General features: G+C 43.3%; 3 protein-coding genes across 7 annotated transcripts; 1 reads left to right on the top strand and 2 right to left on the bottom strand.

Annotated features, from left to right (window-relative positions):
* Nucleotides 1–9854: 9854 nt before the first annotated feature.
* cbx5 (chromobox homolog 5 (HP1 alpha homolog, Drosophila)) lies at nt 9855–17147 on the bottom strand. The gene is given in 7 exon segments (XM_026998743.2): nt 9855–12349; nt 14083–14183; nt 14322–14544; nt 14722–14774; nt 14776–14981; nt 15137–15209; nt 16624–17147. Coding segments are annotated over 5 exon segments (603 nt in total). The 5' UTR covers nt 14860–14981; nt 15137–15209; nt 16624–17147; the 3' UTR covers nt 9855–12207.
* An 81-nt stretch (nt 17148–17228) lies between these two features.
* hnrnpa1b (heterogeneous nuclear ribonucleoprotein A1b) lies at nt 17229–21557 on the top strand. Of its 5 annotated transcripts, XM_035521700.1 has the most exons (13): nt 17229–17332; nt 17807–17926; nt 18007–18153; nt 18233–18443; nt 18576–18668; nt 18754–18843; nt 19024–19032; nt 19069–19104; nt 19258–19407; nt 19497–19661; nt 19741–19826; nt 20017–21068; nt 21173–21266. In XM_035521700.1, exons 1-11 carry the CDS (start codon nt 17321–17323, stop codon nt 19809–19811), a joined length of 1104 nt encoding a protein of 367 aa, XP_035377593.1. In that variant the 5' UTR covers nt 17229–17320; the 3' UTR covers nt 19812–19826; nt 20017–21068; nt 21173–21266. The 5 variants fall into 5 exon arrangements, with proteins under 5 accessions (XP_035377593.1, XP_035377592.1, XP_035377591.1 ...); XM_035521699.1 differs by lacking the exon at nt 21173–21266 and adding an exon at nt 21486–21557 and having other exon boundaries at nt 19024–19104; nt 21004–21068; XM_035521698.1 differs by having other exon boundaries at nt 19024–19104; nt 21004–21068; nt 21173–21271.
* A 3-nt stretch (nt 21558–21560) lies between these two features.
* nfe2 (nuclear factor, erythroid 2) lies at nt 21561–24471 on the bottom strand. The gene is given in 4 exon segments (XM_035521701.1): nt 21561–22564; nt 22566–22794; nt 23436–23592; nt 23733–24471. Coding segments are annotated over 4 exon segments (1416 nt in total). The 5' UTR covers nt 23781–24471; the 3' UTR covers nt 21561–21582.
* Nucleotides 24472–25803: the final 1332 nt, after the last annotated feature.

The following is a 25803-nucleotide window of genomic DNA, read 5'->3' as shown; positions in this document are numbered from 1 at the left end:
TTTCTGCTAATAAAGAGGGCTATATTTCTTTCAAGGAGCATTGTGTTGCAACACAAAAGCTACTGTTCGTAACACAGAAACAGAACTGTGTAATTAGTATCTTCGGTGTCAACAAGCCATCCATCATGCGAACAACAATGAATCATCACTGGTTGATCCAACCTTTGTGGTTTGGGCGTGAGCTGCAAATTGAAGGCGACAGGACACCCGCTTCAGTCTGCGTCCCAGATGAGGTCCCGCCAAACCTACACACAGCAAAACAGATGAATCTACTAGATGAAAGCTAAAATTGCTCATCACTTTTTTGTAAGCATTTTTAAACACATAATGCCATTACTGTGTGACTCCTATGTGACACATTGCTAAGTCTACAGTATTCTGACTGGGCATTGGTAAAAGCCAGCTGCTGACTAAATTATGTTTACTTATAGGTAGCAGTTTCCTTTTTTAACTCATTTTTCTGGCCACGTTTCATCATATCCACACACAGAAGCGATCCCTGGCACACAAATAAGGCCACAGATGAGAATTGGGGTTTAGGCTGTTCATAAATATTTGTACGTCCACAAATTTACAGCATCTGCACACTGGATCACTGAAGAGGGGAATCAAATGATGGTGCATATGTCCAAATACATGAGGTACGTTCAAGAATAGTTCAAAGTTCTACCAAATTGCTTCTCTTTTCCCATTGACCATCACCACCAACCCAACCCCCAGTGGATTAAAGGATAATATCAGAGTTGCTGGTAGATTAGTCTTTGTAAAAAAACAGTGCAGCAATTGTAAGTCCGCAAGTACATTTTTGAAAAAAAGCCACCTTGAAGGTGAAGCCTCATGAGTTCATAAACAAAATATAGCATGTGATATATGGGAGAAATGAGGAAAATAAGACTTTGGGGTCACGTTTCCCACCAATACTCTCTGCGCTTTCTACATTCCTATCACACACACAACGAGGACGCCAAGGACAGCAGGAAAGCGCCTGAGACTGGCGCAGCTCTACAGAGCTCTGACCACAAGGCCATTTCCAATGGCTTCAGTAGTATCCTCTACAGCACATAGGAAAACAGCGGGGCCTCATCTGTGGGCCCTCAGTTCGCAGAAAGGATGACTAGAACCAGATATTTACTAGTTCCATCCAAAATCTCTCCCATGTGTAGCAGCAGGATATGTCAGGGTATTACGCCCAAAAACATTTGGACAGGGGCCAGGGAAAACACAGCCACGAATTTGAATTCAGGCATTCATCTCCGAGTAGGGTCGTCTTTTGCCAAATGCCAGTGTTATCGTCGAGCAAACGACACAGCCAACAGAGACCTGGAGCGAGTCCCAACCTCAAGCCCTGGGCCAGCATCGGTGGACATAAAGCAAGGCTTACCTTTGAAGAATCTGAGCAGCTGCGTTTGCAAAGAAAGATCTCTGGTGGAACACAATGATGCAGTGAACTTAGCTGGAACTGAGAAAGATGGGTTTTTTTGTTTTTCTTAAGGCAGTGTCATGGGAAAATGCGTGCACCAGTGTAAATGAAAAGGCACAGCCAAATAAAATTTCAAGGTGCCTAGCTGTTCAGTTTTTACATTTCATGGTTTTGAGAATCACACATAACATAGGACTATTGAGGTATTTAGAAGCTTCGAGGGTGACATTTCTTTCCATTTTGAGTCAATTAAGATGACTTTATGACAGATAACACATTTTATGAAAATGTTCAATGTCAGCCTACCTGTGAAGAGAGAGCACAGTACTTTATAACTGAAGAGAGATCGGAGCTAACTTAAAATTAGGCTGCAACAGCCATACAGCGAGAATATTCAAAAGAAGGCACTAGCTAGCCTGTTCTTTTTCTGAAGATCGGTTCAAAATAACAAACACAGAGTGTCATGAACCTTATGATAACCGAGTTGCATCACCAACCTGTATCAACCTCTTTTCCTTTGCCGATTTTTATTTATTTTTAAGAAAACCTTTTTTTTCCAGAAATAACAAAATAGTTTTGTTTTTTTTAATCGTGGATAGACTTTAATAGGTTGGAGTATAATTTACTGACCTTTTTGAAAATGGCCGCACTGACCTCATTGCGAACATCAAGGCCAAGAGTCAGTGAACTGTGCATTACATTGCATCATCGCATCCCTTTATGTATTGCCTGCTTCTCTGGCGCGTGGCAGAGTAGATCTATCAATTGCAGAAACATCAGCAGTGTGTTTGTCCATTTGTTTCTACACTGTGCCAGTTTTCTAATGCCTATTATCCGGAGACGTAAATTCTCAGTGGAATATACTATGGGTGACCCAAAAGAAAAGGACAGGGAATAAAGAGGATCCATAATCATCTGTCACTGGGCCACACACCTCCTCCTGCAAGAGATTAAACACCCTAGAGGGCCACCTGCTGGCTGATGGGACATAAGACATTGAACAGTACAGGCAGGTGTGCGTATAATCTTGCTGTATAAACAGAGCTTCTTAAATGGTTTAGTCGTTAATGGTAGTTTAAAAAAACAAAAAACAAAACTCAAATGTAGATGTGCATTCACATCGTCGGGAAAACAATAGCAACACTTTTATGAAAGAGCTTAATCAAACTTGAAAAGTGGTATTCATTGGTAAATCATTATGTGTTGTTTTGAAGGTCGAACACATCGTAAATGCGCGCGTTGCACATGTTACAACACTTACCTGAGTTCCAGTCCGGCGAGCTGAAGGATGAGAGGAATTCTCTTTCTTTCTTTCTTTCTTTCTTTCTTTCTTTCTCTCTCTCTCTCTCTCTCTCTCTCTCTCTCTCTCTCTCTCTCTCTCTCTCTCTCTCTGTCTGCGTGTGCGTGCGTGCGTGTGAGGTGCGAGCGCGCAAAATAACAGAATTATGAAATATATCATTGCCTCTATAATTTGTCTCCTTTGAAATGCTCCTTGTTATTGGGTTATCTGGAATTTCCACAACGTCCCACATTCCCAGCAAAAAATAAATAAAAAAATAAATCCGGTGCTAACTATAAACACGCTAATGTCCCGTGAACGTCACTAACAAATTCGAGTTGTGGTCTCAATATGACTCGGTTGACAGCGCCATCTTGTGGCAATTAGTTTCTTAGCGTTCATACAACAGGTCTATTACTTCTGCGTGAAGCGTCCGTTGCCTCTCGTTCAAGTTGATTTTCAATACTTCAGTATTTATGATTTTAGGTGATATGAAAAAAAAACGTCTGCTATCAAAAATGCAGGTAATTTTGTCCACGTTTAGGCCACATGTGCTGTTTGACAATACTGGTTTCATTTTCTATTTTATATGCGCAGTCAGGGCAAATCAAAACAATCATTGGAATACACTCGAGAAGCTCGATATTCTGTTCATTTAGCCTAGAGAAGATATTAATATTTTCACAATTATTTTTCATTTTATTAAAATAGAGCTTTTCCTATCTGTATTTACCCAGAACGCATATCATAGCCAAAATAGGGTCAAGGTACAACCACAGTATTCGTTTATGTTCGTCTATTTACGGCAGTAAACGCGTCCTTAAGTACCTAGTTTGTCTTCATCGGGAGCTCATAACTCTGTTTAGAGCCGCACTTGGCCTCTGTCCCACTGGTGCCAGCTCTGTGATTTACTAAGAGTCGTGTGCCAGTGCAACCTGTTCTGAAATCTGCTAACAAAACCATGAAAGACAAAACCAACGAATGGATTTACTTCAATGGAATTACTATATTCAGTTGACACGGCCCGTTTGACGTTCTTAAAACGATTCTGAAATACCGAAGCTGTTTTTAATTTTTTTTTATTTTTTATTTACCTTGCTATTTCACGCCATTGTTTGAATTAGGTGCCTTTCCAATGTGCGCTACCAGGGGGCAGTGCAACCGAGATAATGCTTTGCAGGGCGGCTACGACACCTCCAAACAACGATGGGCCATTTTCCAATTTGCTGATTGTAAAAACAGAGACGGTTGTAGTTGGCGAGGATTTCTGCTCTGTGATCAGGCTGTAACGCAACCAAGGCCAACAAAGAGACTTTCCGCCTGAATTCCCTGCTTTTCCGATGTTCGCATCACGCCATTGTTAATCATTTTGATTGTTATTTATTCTCTCGTCAAATCAGTATCGGGAGACGTGAACGAAATAAAGAGTGATTCAATTTAAGAGCACGCTTATAAATTGCTTATAAGCGATTTATGAATTCCTAAGGTTCGGTAGAGAAGCGTATAGCCGGCTCGGTGTGTGTGTGTGTCAACTACGTGCCCCGATCATGGACACGACGAAACCGCTTTGGCCCCCGGCAGCGTCCCCGTGTCGTGGGGCCCTTTGCGTCATGGCTGGATTTATGTGGGGGGAAACCACGCGCGGCAGGTGCTGGACATTCCTGACGGGGAGGTTTTGGCAGTGCGCAGACCCGCGTCGCACTGCAGTCATTTCCTGGCCTCTGCTTTTCCCACTTTCTCTGGCTCTGTGCTCATGCTGCACAGTTAATGCCGACTCGGGATTAGTTCCCATTTTACCCAGAACTGAAGCGTAACCCTTGCCCAAGGACTGATCTGAGGTCAGTGTGAAGGTGCAGTTTCCAGCAACACCGCTGGCGATAAGAAACAGATGAGTTACTGCTTTACAGCCAGGCCTTTTGTGACCTCCGCGTTGTCTAGGCAACACATCTGCCATACATTTTCACATAGTTTGGCATAGCTTTTAAAGGCCTCCACGAAGAGCTTCTGGATAATACTCTTAAAAAAAGATGTTTGCCAGTGCTTCTGAAGTGTTTCAAACATACAATATTTGGCTAAATCTAAGCCAGACATTCTAACAATGAAGTGATGTAGTTCGCTTCACTGCTGCGGACCTCTTTAACATATTGACTTGCTGCACTTAATTAGGCTCTTGATGGTTTGGTTTTTTTGCCACGTGTTACATTTTCTTACGCGCCAAAAAGGTACATGCAATGCATCATAAATGTGTTTTAACTGTTGTCCAACAAAATTAGGTCAGCGCTCGAAATGAGGTTTTCTGTTGACTACGTAACTCTGTGTCAATCCATAAACCGTGCATATAAAAAGAAAAGGCGTACGTCCTTCTTCGCTGGGTCGTAAGCCCCTCTCTGGTGAGCTATAGGAAAGCAGCTGGCTACTCCCAAGGTTAGGAAAGGAAAGACGCACTAGTGCCGTATATGTAATGGTTTTCTCTTGGTCTCAGAAGGGACCGCTGAGCGCAACGTGCTACAATCGCTCGGGGAGACACGGGGTTTTCGATGTGTAGTTACGCAACCCCCTGTCGAGCCACACCGCGCGGACAGATTTAAGCGTCTGGAAAAGGAACACCTACTTCTCTCGACGTCGGGGGGCGGATAGCAAGGGATGGAGAGAGAGAGAGAGAGAGAGAGAGAAAGCAGGAGAGATCAAATGGGTGGGAAAGAAAGAACGAGAACGGGGACTTGGGCGGGTATATTTGTTGGAAATATCATCTGTCTCTCCCTCCAAATTCTCTCATGTTTCAGGATTCCCGCGAGGTTGCCCTGCCTATGTTTCACTCCATTGACTGCCCTGATGCAGTCTGGGGATGAGGAAGATGATCCTAAGATGAAGCTATCAGGCAGTGTTAATATGCGGGTCACCCTCCGATACTGCGGGACTGGTGCATATCAGATGAATTTCATATCCTGCTTAATCCATACCGCTTTTAAAATATCCCAGGCTAAATCACATTATGTTTATTGCATACCACTTTTATTCCGTGATATAGTTTTCACAAAGGACCGCCTTGAGGTAAAATAGTTGTCAGATGCAATTTTTTGTGACGTTGGAAGCCCTCCAGCTCTCGGAAATCTGCCTTTACGTGTATGAAGTCTTTTTGAACTAGAATTCTGAGACCGGTAGTTCAATCACGTTTTTATGTCTGAATCGATAAGCCAAGGGATTTTACGGATATTCGATAGAATAAACCACCATTCATAGTGCATCTTTTCCCGAACGTGATATCAGTCGTCTTCTGACACTTTATGAGATGCATGTGACGGCCTGGCTTTTCCGTTAGACAGATATGATGCGCCACCGCTCCGGTGTCCCCGGGGGGGACTCTGCGCAGCTGGTCTACGCTTTGCGCTGGATCGCGCCTCCCTTTCATCCGGCCGCAGCCGCCTAACAAGAGGCCGTTCGGCATATCGCCTTAATAAGCTACATCGCCTCGAGTCCCACCGCGGTCTGCTCAGTTCGGGCAAGAACCTGAACGTGTCTGTTTTAAATGCGAGCGGATTTGCGTTCTCCACACTTCAAGCTTCGCCTGGAAAGTCGAGAAGCCTTTTAACGCTGAATGGGCGCCGATAAGTCGGCGTCATAAATTTGGGAACACATGCCGTCCCAAACCACCCGGTAATGTGGAGCGGTACTCGGGGTTCGCTGTGTGTAAGTAGAGAACAGCAGGTGGGCACTTCTGGCTGGCCCTTCTCATCCCGTGCGCCAGCTTCCCAGGGATGTGGGCCTAAAGTGTCGCTAGGTGTGAAAGGCATACAAACATTTTACAAAGATATCAGCTACCTATCTGAATTGCACCTTAAATCCCATATGGAGTTTGCAAGGCTCCATTGCAGCAGCGGAGGTATACTTTAGGAACGCTCGGACTGTAAATACACTTGAGGATTGTAAATACACGGCTATGTGAGTATCCGATAGAACTTGACGGAGAATTGTACTTGTCCCTGAGGCCAACGGTTCATGTGCTTTTTTCTAAATAATTTAGGACTATAGGGTTTTCAGCGTGAATGAAATTATATAGTTTAGTTGTAGCTACAGAAAAAAAGCACTGAGATATGTGTCACGATTTCAGTTGCCATGATCGGAATAATGGCTTTAATCTCTCTCTCCCTTTCTCTCTCTCTCTCTCTCTCTCTCTCTCTCTCTCTCTCGCTCTCTCTCTCTCGCTCTTTCTCTCATTTACACAAACCTCCCATCCACAAATTAATTTATTGTCTAATTACAGTGTAAGCCTGGAGTTATGAAAGAACACAAATCAGCCATCATTAACTGATGGTGCAAAATTACCCTTTGCTAATTGAAATATAGATCTGAATCAATATTTAGAAGTCCCAGAAGACATGACGGTGAGTGAAAAGGTTGTGGACATTTTATCCTTATTCAGATTCGTTTTAAACAGATTGTACAAAATGAAGAACACACCGACTCCACTGAGCAGGAATGTTTCTATATCCCTTTGAACTTGATAGATTAATTAAATTGTTGCAGTGGCGCTAACTATCGAAAGCAACTGTCCTTGCTAAAAATGAATGGTAACAATAAATTGATATTCTTGTGAAAGAATCCTTAACACACTATGATCTTGTAAATCACATCAAAAATGAGCATACAATTTATCACTCAACATTTTGCTAATTAGAGGCAAACACTATTAATATTTTTCCATTGAGACTCCTAATGCAATATGTTGTAAATAATACATATGAAGTAGCACAATGATTTGCTCTGAGCTCATTTAAAGCAGCTCATGAATCAGGTTGCAGGGCATTACACACTGACATTTATTCTCCCATCATTCCTGCGTCTGTCCGTGGAGGCAGCAACAGAGTGGCCTCAGCAACGCTGGTGGTGTTACCTTTACAGCAGCGCTGATAGGCACACACCTCCATGCTGTACTGTTCCTGCTACGGGGCCTGACTGACACCGTGGGCGTTCAGCGCCAGACCAAGCCTAGCCTACCAACCAGACCTGGCGCTACCTGTGCTGGGGTCTCTCCTCATGGCATTTTACTTCCAGCCTTCTTGCTCGAAAAGATACCAGCTCGCGGGCAGCGAGCATTAGCATTTGCATTTTATTGGAGGCGCAGAGATTTAGTGTGCTGGATACATCAGCTCCGAGCAGACAGAATTAGTTAACAATGCATTATCTGCGTTTTATGGCTGCCATAACTCTCCCCACTGCCTCGGCCGAAGGAGGAGGTTGGGCGGGGGGCCGAGGGGTGGGGGCAGGGATGCAGGCGGGGGTAGCCGGGAGCAAGATGGGGTTTTTGTCTCTTGAAGCTTAGCCGCGTTCAGAAACGTGGCTGGCGCCCCAAATTACCGTGGTACTGCATCGTCTTACACACACGCACACACTCTTCACTGATCAGTAAGAAGCTGCGGCATAAAGGCGTCTCCTTGCTTTCAGTGGTTGATGCAAAGCGCCAAACGCTTATGAGTTGGAGAGCGGGTGCAGGCGTGAGCTGCAGAGTAAGGCCGAGAGAGAACGCTTAGCCACTGCACAAGGAAAGCAAAACATTCTCATGCCATCTGTGCATTCATGACCCAGTTCAGTAAATCGTTGAAAATGCAAGTAATAATTTATGTAATTTCAAAATTAGGCTCAGGACCCTGCAAGGACACAGACTTGCTCTCTACTTTTCTTTCCCAGTAACTGTGAAGCCCTAAAACCCTGTGTGTGTGTGTGTGTGTGTGTGTGTGTGTGTGTGTGTGTGAGAGAGAGAGAGAGAGAGAGAGAGAGAGAGAGAAAGAGAGTGTGTGTATGGCAGGGTGCGCCGCAGTGTTGGTGCAGCCTATTGCAGTCGCCCTTTCCCTGACTCGAGACTCCTACTACAAATGCCCATCAGTCGCCTCAATGCCCATCCATTTGGGCTAATGTGTAGCGGCACCCAACCCCGCCACCGGAAAAGCTCACCAGAGCGCATTTGTCCCAAAGGTTACACAGACAAACTGTTTCTTCCATGGATGTGTCCTGGGACCCCCCGGTCCTCTAATAAACATGCCCATAAATACCCCTAACAAGGTCCTCTTTTAGCTTCCTGGTGGATTTGTAGAGGATGTGTTCTAGGCTCAGACTAATTTGAGAATAACCATATTAAATCCAAACACTCCATGTGTTGATTTATGCTGCAGGCTTGATGGGGAGGCGAATTGGGACACCTGAAACACACACTAACACATTCTTCAATTTCATCTCATCATGCACACACACACAGACTGTAAAACTGTATTTGCTTAACTACTGCTATGCCTACACCTTAATTTCAGTAACCAAAACATACAGCGTAAAGCTTTGGCTCGTTTAACTTTTAAAACTGAAATGTGCTGTTTCAAGCCTCTTTTTTTTTTCAGTGACTGGCAATATATTCCCACTAAGTCAGAATTTTCATCGTTCCCTAGAAATGTGGAACCGTTTGGTCCCTATTAAGAGCGCACAGCCGAGTGCGCGCACATGCACCCTCTCAAGCCGCGCAGTCAGTGTGAACGGCTGTTTTTTTCTAGCCAAGTCAGCTGGCTGCCTGTCGCTGTCGAGCTCGCTGGGGGCTCCTCTCCTCGACGTGGAGACGTCGGTACGGCTGGAGGGGCCCGGATCTGCCGGAGCCCCGGCTCTCCATAAAGCATGCTGCCTCGCACTCCCCGCACTCCCCAAGGCTGCAAAATTTAGTGGTGACCTTTACATTCCATTTGGAGTAATGCAGCTTCTCTCTCCCCCCACTTTGGAAAATTCCACTGCCACTGAGGTAGTCAGGAAAGCAGCCGTCTATAAGTAAGGGTGTGTGTGTGTGTGTGAAAGGCTGCTTCTGTCTTAAGTGGGACGAGCCCCATAGCAGTAGCCTTAAGAGCTCAGTCACACTTAGTCTCACTTACTCTGCAGAAACTGCTCATAAGACAGTTGTTTTGTTTTACTTATATGCACTTAAGGTTTTTTTTGATGTTAGTTTGTTTTCAGATAACTTAAGATGCATTTTGGTATTTGTCTATGAAAATGAGATTCTTGCTGCAAAACTTGAAAATTTTGGAAAAAGGACATTTCCCTGATTGTGCAGGACATGCATACATTACAAAATGATCCATATGAATACAAATAAAACACACATCAGATATCAAGAGGCCAAATGGATTAAGAGGTCAAAAAGATTTACTACTAGGAGGCAGTGTGTAGCTACTTTCCATGTCTGCAACAGAATTTGAAACAATGCTAGCAGCTTGCACAGAAAGCCAACAAAAAAGAGAAACAGGTACCACCATGTACGTACATACTCCCAAGGTATTTTGTGCCACTCACTGACCTCGCTTTGGAATCAACATGTACAGTATCAATTAAACAAATACCATCCAGGACTATGTCCCTTCAATACAGTATAGTGAGCTACCCTCAAGGCGGCCGTTTATAAATAAATAATAGCGCACAGTAGAATAGCACCACCTGCTGGGGAAAATTAAGCACTAACTGACTGCCTGTGCACATCTAAGGTACATCATGAACCAAAACACACCTAGTTGGATGGAAACAGGCATGTTTTAAATAAAACATAATCAGTTGAATAAAATGTTTTTTTAAATCAATCAAATGTGTTGAAAACTAGGTTTACTACAATCTAATACATGACATTATGACATTTAAAAAGAAATAGCTAAGAGACATCAAAAGAATATTTTGAAAACACTTGGACATCTTTTATAAAATGTTAATAGCTAAGAGGGTTATTAACATATAAAACAAGAAAACAGAATAAACATGAAATGTCAAAACACAAAGTTATACAGTCATAAGTGAAAGATATATGCACAACCCTGTTACAGCTCTACAGCTTTATTTAGACATATAGGAAAAACGCTTCCCCTCCGTCATATCTTAGCATTTCCTTGAAAACGAATACTTGAAAACAGATAGCTCTATTCCCGATGTAAACTACACATACAGAGACTTGGTCATTACAGCAACTGATCATCTCAATAGCATACATCAATCTGACGGGGCCGAGGCCTGCTTGGACCATTTCACCCCACTGTCTACGTCTGAGGCTCAAAGGAATTAACCTTCTAAAGTGTACCACAACTTTGGAAATATAAAACACGTACGAAGCGCTAGGAAAATGTTTGAGAGAATGCAAACACAAGGCATGTTGTAATTCATCTGATACAAACGTCATGTCTTCATCTGACTACATTCACGACACGTGGTTAATGAAACTTGTTAAACAGAATCAGCAGCTGTCAGGTCAATGAAAATCAGGATTTTTATTGGGTAGCATTTGTCCAGTGACTCTACAAACACAGAATTACACACCTGAGTTTATAACCCCGTTAAAGACTTCTTTGATTCAATTCCGGTTTGAAAAATAATTAAAATGAGAATCCCGATACCAAACCTTTTAAAAATGGACAGAGAAAGGGCAAACAGTGATATGGTCACAGTCTACATCACAAACTTCAATGCTCCGCATATACAGCTACTTGGCCACAAGGTGGAGCATTTGAGTCTGACCAGCCTGGATGCCTGAATAGAAGCTTGCCCTTACAGTGACCAAAGGAACACCCCTGCATAAAATCTAAATGACAGCTGTCTGTCCCCAAAGGTTGGTCCAGGCACAAGGGAGCCATTTAATCTATGAACACAGACAACCAGTTGCGAGAAGTTCATATCAGCAGATTTTGGAAACCGTGTTTAGATTTCAAAAATACTAAGTTGACATTCACACATTAAAAGCCAAACGCAAACGCGACTAAAATGTCCAATTTGTAACAACCAATATGGGCCAATTTTAAGGGTTAAAGAGAATATTACAAATTTAAAAAGGTCAACAAGTCAACTGTTACAGGAGGTCCTACACTTAGAAGAAAGGGGGAAACCACATTTCTACTGGATCATGCGTGAGGAACACGTCAGAAAGGGCATCCGTGATTTGGCGTGCTCAGTAAAACGGTGAGAATAAACCTGTTCTGACTAGTCCAGCACTGCGGTGGCAACCTGACCGGCAAACACGCGTGCTGTGTCCAGGTGGACCGAAAAAAAAATGGCAGCTGTCTGAGTACACTTCGCCACGTGCTGTATTCGACATCTACACTATCACATTGGTTCACATCATAAAAACGGCCATAAGGGGGCACGAATACTTGAGGGGTGAAGGTCAGGAAGAATTTGAAAAGAAGATTAAAAATATAAAATTAAAATAAAAACACACTAACCACATGATTCTAACAGTAAAACACATCCCATCCCCAAGCTCTTGTATGAGCTCTCAATTACTTGCCAGTCCCTCAATACTTGACAGTGTTGAAAGGAGAGTAACAAAGTGTGTAGCAGCCTCCAGTGCCAGGAAGCCGGTGGCGTTTTTGTTTTTTTGTTTTTTTAAATGGTCCGTAACAAAGAATGGATTGTGAGTGCACGTGTGTCTGTCTCCTGGGGGCTGGGTAGGGGGGGTGGTTTTAGGAAAGGGGGCAGGTCGCCCTGCCGGCCCCTGCCGGCCCTCCTACACTGCGGCAACGCTCTTCTCCTTCTTCTCCCCATCCTCGTGCCAGGTGAGGCGCTCCTCGTAGAAAGCAATGACGATCTGTGGGCACTTGTGATTGGCCTCTTTGGCAAGCACAAGGTCTGCCTCATCCGAGTCCTTCCTGTTGGGACCAAAAAGCGGACGTTAGACTCGCTGCTGGCAAATGCAGGCATCCAAACAACGGCTCATGACAGCAGTACAACTTTTATGCACACCCGGGAACGCCTTTTCAAGTCAGCGGCAAGACAGCATCATTAAATCCTGTTTATTTTTTGTTGCCACTGCGACATGGTATATTGGGGCCATCAACACGCGGAACGTGTTTCTCAGTAGTTGCCGCTTAAATTTGAATCTCCAAATGTTTCTTTATCAACTTCACATTAAGTCATTTCAGTACTGCTGCGGTTGTGTCGTGCTGCCGTTTGCCTTCTCCTTTCCTCACGTTGCCACGGCCCCTTGTTAACATCCTCACCTGTGGCTGGTTTCTTTTTGTTTCTTCTTATGGGTGCTGGTCGTTTCTGGGAGTTTGTAAGTGTTTTGCGTTGCGTGAGTATTAGTAAGCACTCCCATAAACGTTTATGCGCTGTTGCTCTTTATGTCTATATGCTTAAGTATTATGGAATCTTTTTGCTTTCGGTTTTGTTTGAAAACCTTGACTCGTGCTTGCATCCTGCTTGCTCTTTTCACTTTGTTTCCTTAATTTATCTTAAAGAGATGATTGAACTATGAGACTGGTTTTGGTATTTACTTTTGGTTAAGTTGTTATATTATGCAAGTAAAAAGAAATCTTAGAATATCTAAATTTGTCAGTAGATTAACTGACTAACTGGGAAAATAACCAGTAGATTAATTGATAAAATTGTTACACGCAGCTCTATTTGCTACTATGGATCAAAATACTATTATGGACTGAACGTCCATACTATTGAAGGCAACCATGTACTGTAATGTGCCTTGAGAAGCTGAAACACCCATTTCACCTTTTTGTGGTTACTTTAAAATTGCTCCAGTGAGTAGGTCAACCGAAGGCCTCCTAAATTTGAATTTTTCTAAAATACTTTGCCTTGACTATGTTAATGTGCCTGACATTTTATTACTTTGGATTTATCTGTTAGAACTCCCTTTCTGTTGTGTATAATTACCTTCGCATTCTTGATGTAGATGGTTCTGATGTCTGGTGATGCACCTACAATGACTAAGAGGCTTAACTTTTCTTGTGGACTATCTGAGGTGGTGTAGTGTCAGCATGGTCTAGACAGGGACAGACCTACTCAGATGAAGGATCACTGAATTAGGGCAAGACAGCTAAAATGACTCCACTGTCATGGTCGTATTTCGTATAATGTTTCATGTCACATTTTGCAATGAGCATATTTTATAAAATATTTAAATGTTCCAATGCAATTTATTTTAGGCACTTATCTCTAGATTACCTATTAATTTACAATACATTAGACAAATTTTTATTTATGTATTCCTGGTAAATGAAACATTTTGTAAATTCCACAAAAGGAAAACTTTCATTGAGATTATGGTGCCCATAATCCTAACCTATATGCTAAAGGAATGTGCTTGAATTTCATGTCGCTAGATTTGCATCACTGACCTGCAAAAGCACTTACTGAGGACGTTCACGCCTCCACCTAACAGTAATTTTTACATCAATCTCACTTGTGATTCAGAAAAATGGAACAAAAGGACAACAGACTTAAAAATGAACTGGAATTTAAACAAACTGCACTAAACGCATTTTAACAAAAAGGTCAAATTAGCAACCAAATGGTCTTGGGAAAAGCTGACAACGGAGACGTGCAATGAGACATTGGCGGAACAGTCGTGCTCATAAGCACTCACCACTTCATTAAGAACATGAGGTCCCCACAAGAGTCTGTTGCTCCAATGATCTTCTCCGGCTCCAGGCCCCTCTCAAAGCCCCTCGCGACAAGGATCTCATCCTGATCAAAACGGCAAGTCGTTTCTTTATTGTAGTGCTCCTACAGCTCTAATTACTCCCACTACTACCACCAACAATATGGAGTACTGTAGAAAAGGGATGTCACCGGACAACAGGGCAACACCTGGTGCTTCCTCACCTCTTTTTTCCGCTTTGGCTTGCTGCCGCCCTCCTCCTCCTCATCCGAGTTTCTCTTCTTGCTGCCACTGCTGTCCTTGGAACGGGCCCCAGACGAGCTGGACGATTTGGTAGCGCTGCCGGGGGTGCCTGTACCACTGCTGCCTTTCTTGTAGGTCTTCATGAACTCGGCGATAAGGTCTGGACAGTCCAGGTTCTTCTCTGGTTCCCAAGTGTTGTGTTTGCTACGTAAAATAAATAAACAAAATTATTTGTAGAAGACTCTACGTCAGTGTACATTCTAAAAGGTAGTCAAGAAGTACAAGCATACCAAGATTTACTGCTGAAAGTGTAATATGCAAACAATCGTTCATTAACAATTATGGTGGGGGGGGGGGGGTGTCACTCAAATGACAACGTACTCTGAAAAACCCTTCCACTTGAGAAAATATTCCACACGGCCCTTTACAACCCTTTCTGTCCAAGACTTTCTCCACCACATATTCCTCTTCATCCGTGGACGCAGTCTCATCCTCACGGTTCTGGCTCTTTTTCCCCATGACTGTGTTTGAAACCTTTTTCTTCCCACACACAACTAACACAGGGGACCTCTCCCTGGATAAATGAGGGGCTCCCTCTTCAACGGAAGAGAAAGGTCATTGAGAAAGACTGGTCAAAGTTGCTGCCAACATGGACAGAAAAGAAATGTCAGTTGTTTTTTTTCATAACTTTCAAAACGATACTTATACATATACCCATTCTGGCAACTACTTTACAGGAAGAACTACTTTTTACTGATCAACTTGGGGTGATTCTCTCTCTGCATTTAATGCTTACCCGTAATCTTATCTCAGGGCACGCAGATTAGGCTCAGCTGCAGGTATAAACTCGCAGCATAAACTGCCCCCGCCTAAAACGCAAAAGGTCCAAGAAAATTTACCGTCAATTAATGACTCATTAATTATTCTTTAAAAAAGACAAAATGCTTTACTCACTGGAACTGGTTGCAATAAAACCCGTCTACAGAGACGTCTACCAGTAAATTTCACTCTTCTACCAGGACTAACTTTCGTCTCTGAACTAAACAGGCGGGTACGATCGAGGCCAAATTAAAAAAAAACACACTAGAAGAAAGGGAAAAAGAGCTCACAAAATACATATTAGCCTGCTTTCTTATAATGCACACTACCTAAAACCAACCAGGTCGCATTTAGACACCGAGACATTATCAAACTATTAAACCATCAAACGCTAGTCGTCTGCACTGATTGTAAGTAGAGAACATCAGTTCAATGCCAACTGTTAACTCGCTACATCAGATAACTTATGTACACGCATCACACGAAGAGCACTACAAAAATAAGCGATTATAAGCAAGCGTGCAGTTTAAGGTTTCTAGCCAGCTACTTAAATAAAGTGACGGCCGTAACAATGAGCCTAGCTCGGAAAGCATCGCGCTTGCTGCGTCCACCCAGCTAGTGATCTCAGTCGTGGGCAACACACTGTAGCTAGCGCATACCAAACTCGACGAGACACTTCACCTAGCTAGCTAGTTGCAACCATAACCATTATGGTTTTTATTTTTAAAGGTAAGCACTGCCAGCCTACACAGGACCGACAGGATTCATAATTTCTATTCTCATACTGTTATTACACAGTCGGGTCGCATTAGAAAACTCTTGGTTAGTAACCTAGCTAGCCACATACGCTAGCTAGCTAGCTAACTAACGTAACTACTACCTTATGTACTTACCTACGGCTAGCTGGCTGGCTAACTTCCGCCATTAAAATGTAGACGATAAAGTTCAGGTTACCTAAAGTGACAACCTTTCATCCGATCAACTGGAAAGACCTGCTAGTTACTGAATCGTAGGGAGCGCGCTGGTCGAGTATCTCCGGTGCCACAACTAGAACCTATCTACGGTTAGCTACCCAGCTAGATAATCACGCTAGCCATGTCTTGACCGATTTATTCTCATTAACCTATAGATCTGCCGATCGAGATAGTCGAAAAGTCGCAGCGTGTATGCAACATCTGACTAATGCATCGAGCTATTTATTAGACTAAATCTTATTTAAACTTGGAACCATAGATGTCGCATTCCTCAAGCTTCTTCCATCAACATAATTCAAGTTAGCTAGCTGTTAGCTACTGGCTAGCAAGCTTGCTCGCTCGCTCGCTGTGTATTTGGGTAAATTATGATGAACGGGAAGTCCATTCCACGACTAAACATCTGCTGGACTTTATCACGCATAAGTTGCAAAATCAAAACAAAGAAACTAATTATTTAGCCATTCAAAACAAAATAAAAAACCACACTCACAGAGGTCTTTGCCGTTTGCTTGTATGTGGCAACAAGCTCTCTCGCGGATTTCCTCCAGGTTCACGCGACTCAAGTAAGTGTGTGTGAGCCGCACCGCGCGCCAAAACACACAAATAGCGCACGAGGACGACGCATGCTCCATGTTTTTTCCTTCGAGAAAACCTAATGGCTAAATAATTTTAGACCGATACACTGGTTTTTATTATATGTGGAGCTTTTCTAACCACATCTTAGCTATCACCTAAAACCAACAAATTACAGTGATGGAAGAGGATACATCTTGTAACAAAGTCATTACGTTTGGGGAATGAGAGTAGCTAGTTAGATAGCTATTTTAAATGTATTATATGACGGGTATACTGAAGCGAAAGAACACGAACGTATCTGATAAAAGTTTTAAACTAATTACATAAAGGCATTAAATGAATGGCAAAAAAAAATGTTTTGCTTACTCTAGCATCACTAGTTCGATAAGGTCTTAGCCGCAAACAATTCAGACTGCGAGACATGTTGACAGCGAGATTGGCGTGGCTGTAAACCAATCAGGTTTTGAAGGAAGCCATTGTAGGCGTGCAGCGGGAATCGTAAACCAATCGCTAACGTCGGTGGGCGGGCATGTGTGCGGGGCATATTTATGGTGCGGGCGCGTTTCCGTGGGCTCGTGCATCGCGAAGTACGGCGAGGGTAAAAACGCAGTATGTCGAAGGAGGTAAATTCGCTGATGTTTCTGCTCAAATGTGTTATGCATCGTTTGATTTTGCATCTTTGTAAAGCTCCGCGTTTGATTATTTCTAATAATTATAGTGTTTAGTTGTGTATGGAAAAAAACGGGCTGTTTACCTAACCACATGCTTGGGCTCCGCCATTTTGATTCAATTGTTAGGCCGCACGAACCTAAATGCTCTTGGATGGCTAACTAGCTGGCTGAAAACTGCACTTATGCAGGTTGCTGATTTATTATTTGTAATCTTAGGCCTCGGGGTTGATTGCGGATCGCTCATAAGAGATCATAATGTTGGAATTTCATCTTGCATTGTTAGCTGTAGCTTGGTGGCTGCTATCAACATGGCGGATAGGCTGCTTCACCTCGGCCGCAGTAATCTGAACAAACCGCAGTTATCTGACTAGCCCTAAGCGGCTATTTTAATCATACCTCGCGTAACACCTTTACCTGTGTTTTTAGGGCCAACCACGAGAGCCGGAGCAACTCCGGAAGCTCTTCATCGGGGGTCTCAGCTTCGAGACCACGGACGACAGTCTGCGATCGTATTTTGAGCAATGGGGCACTTTAACTGATTGTGTGGTGAGTCTCTTGTCCGCGTCCACGAAGGGCAGTGGTTGTAGCTTGATATAGATGTGCTAACTGTCGGGTTTCTTTTAAAGGTGATGAAAGATCCGAACTCCAAACGGTCCAGGGGCTTTGGGTTCGTTACATATTCCAGCGTGGAGGAGGTTGATGCAGCCATGAATGCACGTCCTCACAAAGTGGACGGTAGACTGGTGGAGCCTAAACGAGCTGTATCTAGAGAGGTGCGTGGGGACACTTTCACATTTTCCATGGGTGGCCGGCTCGGTCTGTGGCTAAGTGAATGTCGCCGTTTTATTCCAGGATTCCAACAAACCATTTGCTCACATGACTGTGAAAAAAATCTTTGTCGGTGGCATCAAAGAAGATACGGAAGAATCACATCTTCGTGAATACTTTGAGCAGTTTGGGAAAATGGAGGCTATTGAAATAATGGTGGACCATAAGACTGGAAACAAAAGGGGCTTTGCTTTTGTCACGTTTGATGACCATGATGCAGTGGATCGTATTGTCAGTAAGTGTGGTGGTTTTTTTGTTGTTGTTGTTTTGTTTGTTTGTTTGTTTGTTTTTTACAGTTTGGTTTGCTGAAAGGTTAAGCAGTTGCCTTTAGGTTTAGCTTTGATTTAATGAAACACTTTCTTTCTAGTTCAAAAATATCACACACTAAATGGCCATAACTGTGAAGTGCGGAAAGCCCTTTCCAAACAAGAGATGCAAAACTCATCAATGAACATGAGGGGTAAGAAATTTTGTATCTGGTTAACAACCGCTTTTAATTTATTTACTTTGGGTGTACTAATTGCTTCCCACTTCTTCTCATACAGGGCGTGGCAGTGGGAGCTTCGGTGGTAGATATGGCGGCAGCAGTTACAATGATTACGGAGGCAGCAGAGAAGGTTACTTTGGTAGTCGAGGTATGCATGTGTATGAGAGGGTTTGGATGATTAATGGTCTCAACAAAACGATGAAATTATGGCCACGGTGCAGGTTAAACATGCATGTTGTGCGTCTGGTTAATGCTCATAACTTGAGTCAGTGTTTATAGTTCAAAATTGGCCTCGGGCCCTGTGTAAATTTGTGTTCCATGTCTCCAGGGGGCCGCGGTGGTGGTGGTGGTGGTGGAGGAGGAGGATATGGAGGTGGTGATGGCTACAACAACGGATTTGGAGGAGATGGTGTGTGGTCCTTCAGTTGTTTTGGTTAAGCTAATTCCTATTTTGAACAATTACTGCAAATGCTCTGTGTACTTCAGGTTTGGTAACGAAATTTTCACCCGAAAAGTCGCCTTGTTGGTAACAGTGGCTTCCCCGCTCTTGAATGTTTCACAGGAGGCTATGGCAGCGGCCATGGATACAGTGGCAACCGAGGGTATGGCGGTGGCCAAGGCTATGGCAACCATGGCGGCGGAGGATACGGGGGCGGCGGTGGCGGAGGCAACGGCTACGACAGCTACAACGGCAACGGGAGCTTTGGAGGTGGTGAGTCCCGTGTGCAGGCCTGCCGAGGAAGGAAGGTATGACTGTTGTGTAGAGATTTCCTTCTTATGCACACGGGCCTCTGCGTGCAGGTAACTTTGGAGGCGGCGGCGGCGGTGGAGGCGGTGGTGGTGGTGGCAGCAGCAGCGGTGGCAGCTACAACGACTTTGGCAACTATAACAACCAGCAGTCAAATTATGGCCCCATGAAGGGAAACTTTGGTGGAGCAGGCAGCAGGAACAGTGGCCCCTATGGTGGTGAGGGGTTTGGGCTTTTGTTTACTTGTTGTTTGTTTATTTGTTTGTTTGTTGCCTAAATATGGTTAATCCCCGTCAGTAGGATATGGAGGTAATTCAGGAGGAGGTGGAGGATATGGCGGAGGCTCAAGCGGAGGCAGACGATTTTAAGTCTTTTTTTTAAAGGTTTGTTGCATGCGCCACCATGACTTACTAAATTGTAGGTGGTTTTGTAGCGATGAGTATTAGGAAATGGTCTATGCCAACACATAGTCTTGTACTGGACCCCCTGTGAAATATTGACTTTTTTCTAATGATCTATGAAAGCCTGAGGGGCAGTGTGCAGCTTAACATTGTTGTTCATATTGTTCAACAGGACTCAGTACTTAGGAGAGGAGGCAGGAGAGCGAGAGGGCTCACAGGGCAGCTGCAGGTTTACTCCCTAGAATCTGCTCAGCCAATCAGAAGAGATGTACAGTAGCGCTATCATGAGTGGGACTTCGACTTTTTTTTCTGTGCCGTCATGCCGGCTTTTTAATATTTCTATTTTCTTTATGGAACGCATTCCAAAAAAAAACGTTTTTATGTAGAATTACTTTCAGTCAGCACTCTGTGTAACTCCAATCAAGTTGAAATAAAGCATCTTCCAGTGTTTGTGTTTTTAAGAGCTGTGCTGTCTTTAGTCTCTGGGGATTGCTGGGGTTTGAGTTGTGTAGTCAGGCCTAGAGAGGGATTGCTGGGTATTCCTCGGGAGTATTTGGAATATTCCTGAGGTCGATCTTGTCACCTGACTGGAACTCCAGGATGCGATTTGTTTGTGGTTGTAACAGTGACACGTTTTAAAGAGAATGGCTTATAACCAACAAGCCAAATAATTACAAGCAAGCCATTGAACCCTCTGTAGAACAGCGCTATAGGCTGTCTGTTGGTTAGACTGTGAAATTAAGGTTAGCTTACGTGACTGCCATGGAATCAAACTGAGGGAGGAGTAGCAAGATCATCGCCATAAGAAGAAACAGGGAGCATTTGAGTACAGGTCGTCTCTGAAAGACTAGCAGGCAGCAACAAAAAGGCTTTATTGCCTCCTGTAGGTAAGAACAGACATCTCCACTACTGTTGGACTCAACTCATTTTATTTATTGTAGATGCAGTACAGTATTCTGAACTTTGTATTCAGTGTCAATTAACAGGGAAGTAACTGCAGAGCGATGATGTATGTGATGAACTGGCACAAACTGCTTATAATACAACTGAAGTTTGTGTCCCTTCAAATTAATGCATGCGCTTTTAGCATATATACATATAGCTTTTGTGATGTGTCATGACCTAACTTGTTAAGTCTGGTCTTCTGCGTTTCTCCTAGGAATTTGATGCCATGCATCTTGGATCCAGGATGGACCATTGCCTGTCATTACAGGCTCTTTGATGGTAATCAGCACTAGCCTGTGATAGTTTCTCCCCCCCCCCCCCCCCCCAAGTGATGCTACAAATGACATTATAGCCACATGACCTGTCTTATCTGTTCTTTTTAGGACCAAGGAGCTGATGGAAATTTTAGTGCCTTTAAAAAAACTAAAAAAACCATTTTTTTACCCATGTTTTGTTAATAAAGGTTTTAATATGAAATCGTTGTGGTTTCTCTGGTGTGCTCTTTTGTAAGCAGTGGGTTTGTAGTCAATTAATGCTTGGATTGCAAAAGTGCAGTGCAGCAAATGTATAATAAAATTGGAAAGGGTACATTTTGAATGTAGCCTGCGTGAGACTGGCTGTTTCCCTGAGCATGGGTGTTGTAGGCTTAACTACTGCACACACACATGACTGAAAGTCATTTTTTTTTTGTCCCAGATATTCATGGACATGGAAGAGGAGGAGGAGTCAAACTCTTATGTTTTTGTGTTCAAACCGAAACTACTGAGTAGAGGCAGCCAGCCCTAGTGCTTGCTTATTCCATGTCCAGTGATGTGTTTCGGGGCACAAGGTAAATATTCCCATCATTAGTTTGTTGGAGTGAATAGTCCTCCAAAGAATACGGCCGCCCTTCCTCGTCCCGTAATTGAGAGAACACTTTGGTATATAAATCTGAGAGGTGACATCTAATGATGGTGAGGTTTTGCTGGAACTCCAGTCTCTCCCTGGCTAGGTGCTCTTTCTGAGCCTTCAGCTGACCCAACTCGTTTTCTAAATGCACAATGTTCTCCAGTTTCCTTTTGCGGCAGTTCTGCGCTGCAACTTTGTTTTTCCCTCGCCGGCGGATGTCTCGCACAAGTGTTAGCTGAGCGTCGCTGAGCGTGTACTGGGTCAGCAGCTCATTGAAGTCATCCACGGGCAGGTTGATGATCTTGTCCATCGAGAAAGGGATTTTGAGGCCGAGGGCTCGCCGCTCATCTCTGCTGAGTGGGCCTGTGGGCCCACTGCCTCGTGAATTTGGGTAAGGGGCCTGAAACTGGCTTCCTCTCGACATGCTAGAGCCGTTCATTTGGAGGTCATGCAGTGCTGTTGGTAAAAGCTGTTGTTTCATTGAAGTTATTTGCTGTTGAGACTGTGGCATTGGCTGCTGTGCAAGTTGAAGGTTTGGGGTTATAGGAAAGTAGGAGGTACCAGAGTAGGGGATAAATGTGTTCTGGTAATCCACAGAGCTATGTACATTTGCCCTTGTACAACAGTGGTCCCCAATGCACGATCCTTCACCCTCAGGATAGCCAAGGGTACCATCTGAAGGTAAATAGGCAGGTACCCCATGTGTTGCATTTTCCGGGGAGGCAAGTGGTGGGCTTGAACCCAATGACAGACCTGAATCTGACTCGAGGTCATCTGCCGGGTGACGGGCATTGTCTTTCCCAAGCCCCTGGCTGTTCATCATGCCCATGTCCAGGAGGCTCATAGGGGGAGGTTGAAGTGGTTGTGCAGGTGGCAGTAACCTCGCCCCACCTGGCCCCGCCATGTCCGTGGTGCATCTCCACGTGCAGGTTGTGGCGCTGGTGGGTGGGCACTCCCTCAGCGTAGCCCCCTCTGAAGGCTGTGGCAGGACTTGCCTCGCATGCAAGCGGGCTGGGTTCCACCAGGGGCTGACTCATTCCAAAGCTCCCATACGACATCATGGGCTCCATGGAGAGATATGGAACCGTCTCAAAAGGATTCTCATTGGGTGCATCAGCTCCTGCAATGCAGAGAATATGTATTAATCACTAATCACTTCCCCGTGGCAGTTGTGCCTATGCTGTCAATTCCAAATCGCAGAGAACTCAAAGTAAAATGCATTTGACTTCATTTTGACTTTTTTTTTTTTTTTTTTTCTTACTATGGAAGACTAGGCCATGAATGTGAACCTTTTCAGAGGTCGTCCGCAGATTTCAGATTGTGGGACCAGCCCACCTGCGCTTGTGCGCTAGCCATAGCTCGCGCAGGGCTCGCCCTGGCCTGCTCGGGTTTCGCATGGGAACAGATGGCCATTGTGCAATGCAGGGGGTTGCTGGCAACCTGTGGCACTCACCCCCTTTCTCTGTCTTCCTTTATCCTTGCATCACTCAATTGGCCTATTGTTGCACATGTTAACGGAATCAGTGTGTTATGGGGGGATTCAGCGTTCGCTAAATGTTAGGTCTTGATTTTTCATTAAGATAAGTCCCTTCAACCCTATCAAAAAATAAGGCATTAAGAAATGGTGTCTCATCAGGAAATTATGCAAAATGCTTTTTGATGCACAGGGGCTGTCCCCCGATTAGTTTTACTTTCGGACTTTTCTGGTTAGGAGACGAAAAAATTCAATTATGAGTCACAACTTTTAATGCCTCACACTGACCTGCAGTTCTGTGATGGCCATTAGTTCCTGCCAGGTCAAGTCCATCTCTGACTGCAGGGGGGCGTGATTAGGAGGGAACCCGCCACTCGCATTGAACCTATGAGTGGTAGACATGGACACTCCCCCATGAAGTCTGTTGGAGTTTCCCAGCCCCTGGTGGAATGAGAATTGGAGACAGTTTAACAGCCACATTTAGTTGAGAAAAATCAAATGCATGCACATTTTTATTTGTTTTATTGAACGTGTGTGACTGATGATGCATTGAGACTTGTTACTGCTGTATAAAGACTCACCTCACAAGCAAAATTAAAGGGAAGAGCACTATTTACGGCTGAACACATTCAGGAAAAGGCCCAGCTGCAGTCCTCTGAAGTGAACAGTTAAAGCGAAACAGCATCACCACAAACTGACTAAGGTTTAATTCAAAATAGCAAATGCATTGATTATGACACCACGTTAAAAAGACTATGGGAATGGTCACTACTACAATGCCCAAACTATTGACGTTAAATGAGTGATACTTTTAGATGTCTTACTCATTTTACTCCCAATTTTCAGCATGTTTTTGTGAGTCATTCAGTTTCAGCATGTTTTGAAAAAGAATTTTGCCATCTGCTTTGGGACAAGAAAACTCGAGCCTGTCTCTTTGCTGTCTGTTTCTTTGTCCGCTTTTACAAAACCCGATAAGACCTAAACCATCCTCGACTAAAAGAATTTTCAATTCACCTTTAATGCTACAATTCCAAGTTACTCTTAATGTGTTTGTAAAACCAGCCCGATTGATATTATCTGGCGATTTTTCCCATTTTGAATGTAATATCAAATGTTCATTCTTTCAAAATAAAGTACATCCAAAGCATGACAAAGTGTGTATATCCAGTGAACGTTATTCAGTAATGAACCTGTCGCTAGTCCATCAAATTCTTGGCTAACACTTTACCAGACACAAAATATCAACCTTTATTCACCAAATACATTTTAAGAAGAAAAAATAAATAAATAAAAATGAAATTGGGATATTTTATTACATACTGCTAGGTTATTTCTGAGGATGACATATGAGCAAATGTGATCTGCTAAATCAATAAGGGTCCATCTGAAATTGGCCATTTGGCTTATTAGTAGTAGTATTTCAAAAAGACTTCCCGCCTTCTCTAAATGTCATGATGTGTTACAGCATATGGAGTTCCGTTGGGCAGGATTGCTCCTATCAGCTGGGCTTTTTATGGGTAATGTCAAGTCCTGATAACACAATCTCTCTGGAACCAGCCTGCTCTCCAGAAAGTATAAGCTGAGGCCTCACCGCAGACATTAGATTCACAGGAAAACTTTCTCGAGGCGTGTTAACTGTGGAATTTAGTACGCCCTCTACCTAGCCTTTTAGTGTATAAATATATGCAAGTTGAATGTAACTGAAAGTCCATAAGTACAAGAAAACTTTCATTATTATAATAACCAAGTAACAAATCTCAATATTGTGTTTACAGATGCCAGAAATTCTTGTTTTCCTTCTTCTTGGTAACCATTTTAATTTCTACCATTAAATAATTAACTACTGCAAACGTGAATACAGTGCCATACAATAATAGCAAAACCGCTTATGTCCGTAGCTATACGTTAATTCTGTATGATGTCAAAATGCTACCAAGATCTTTCCCCCACTTGCTGAGAACAGTAAAACTGAAAGTGTTATATCCTGCGTTTAGCACCGTGTCTGTCTGGTTTCCTCACGCCGGTTTCCCAAACTGAGGGGACGGGTCTTACAGACAAGCCGTGTTTCAACATCAGGTGTGGTATACTGAGACCACTTGCTCAGCACACACACAAATGCCAGGTAGTACTGCAGCTGGTAAACCACCGCAGAAAATCTTGCTATACAACAGGCATATGAAAACCTATATAAAATGAGAGCAATAACAGAAAGAGTGCCCTACCGGTCTAAAATGCCATCCATTCATATTTCACGAATGCACTAATATATAATATATAATATATAAAATATAATATATAATATATTCTCATGGATATGTCAATCATATGTGGGTCTCGGTTGTATTTTGAGCAGATGAACAAAGTCATTCTACAGCCATGGAAATAACTGTTTAAGAAACATTGTGTGATCAAGAGACTCAAGACAGTTCGGTTTAAAAAAAATGTTTTTCATCTAGTTAGCTTAGTCTGTGTCCAGACAGCTTGGTCTTATTGTATATAAACATGCAATGTAAGATGTTTCTTTGTGGTATAATCATACAGTACGAAATAAACTTTACGGAATGTCTGAAGTTAGCACTTCAAGTCTGAGAGCAAAAAAGCAAATAAATATTTAAGACTTATAAATACGACTGGAAAACATTTAAGAATTTT

This window comes from Electrophorus electricus, chromosome 22 (assembly GCF_013358815.1).
Source record: "Electrophorus electricus isolate fEleEle1 chromosome 22, fEleEle1.pri, whole genome shotgun sequence".
Lineage (NCBI taxonomy): Eukaryota > Metazoa > Chordata > Actinopteri > Gymnotiformes > Gymnotidae > Electrophorus > Electrophorus electricus.
This window is presented reverse-complemented; position numbering and strand designations above follow the sequence as displayed.

Excerpts from the sequence above, each read along its gene's own strand:
- hnrnpa1b (XM_035521699.1), top strand. Across the intron at positions 18,844-19,023 it reads AGGTTACTTTGGTAGTCGAG|GGGGCCGCGGTGGTGGTGGT; the intron begins GTATGCATGTGT and ends CCATGTCTCCAG. Across the intron at positions 19,662-19,740 it reads GAACAGTGGCCCCTATGGTG|TAGGATATGGAGGTAATTCA; the intron begins GTGAGGGGTTTG and ends AATCCCCGTCAG.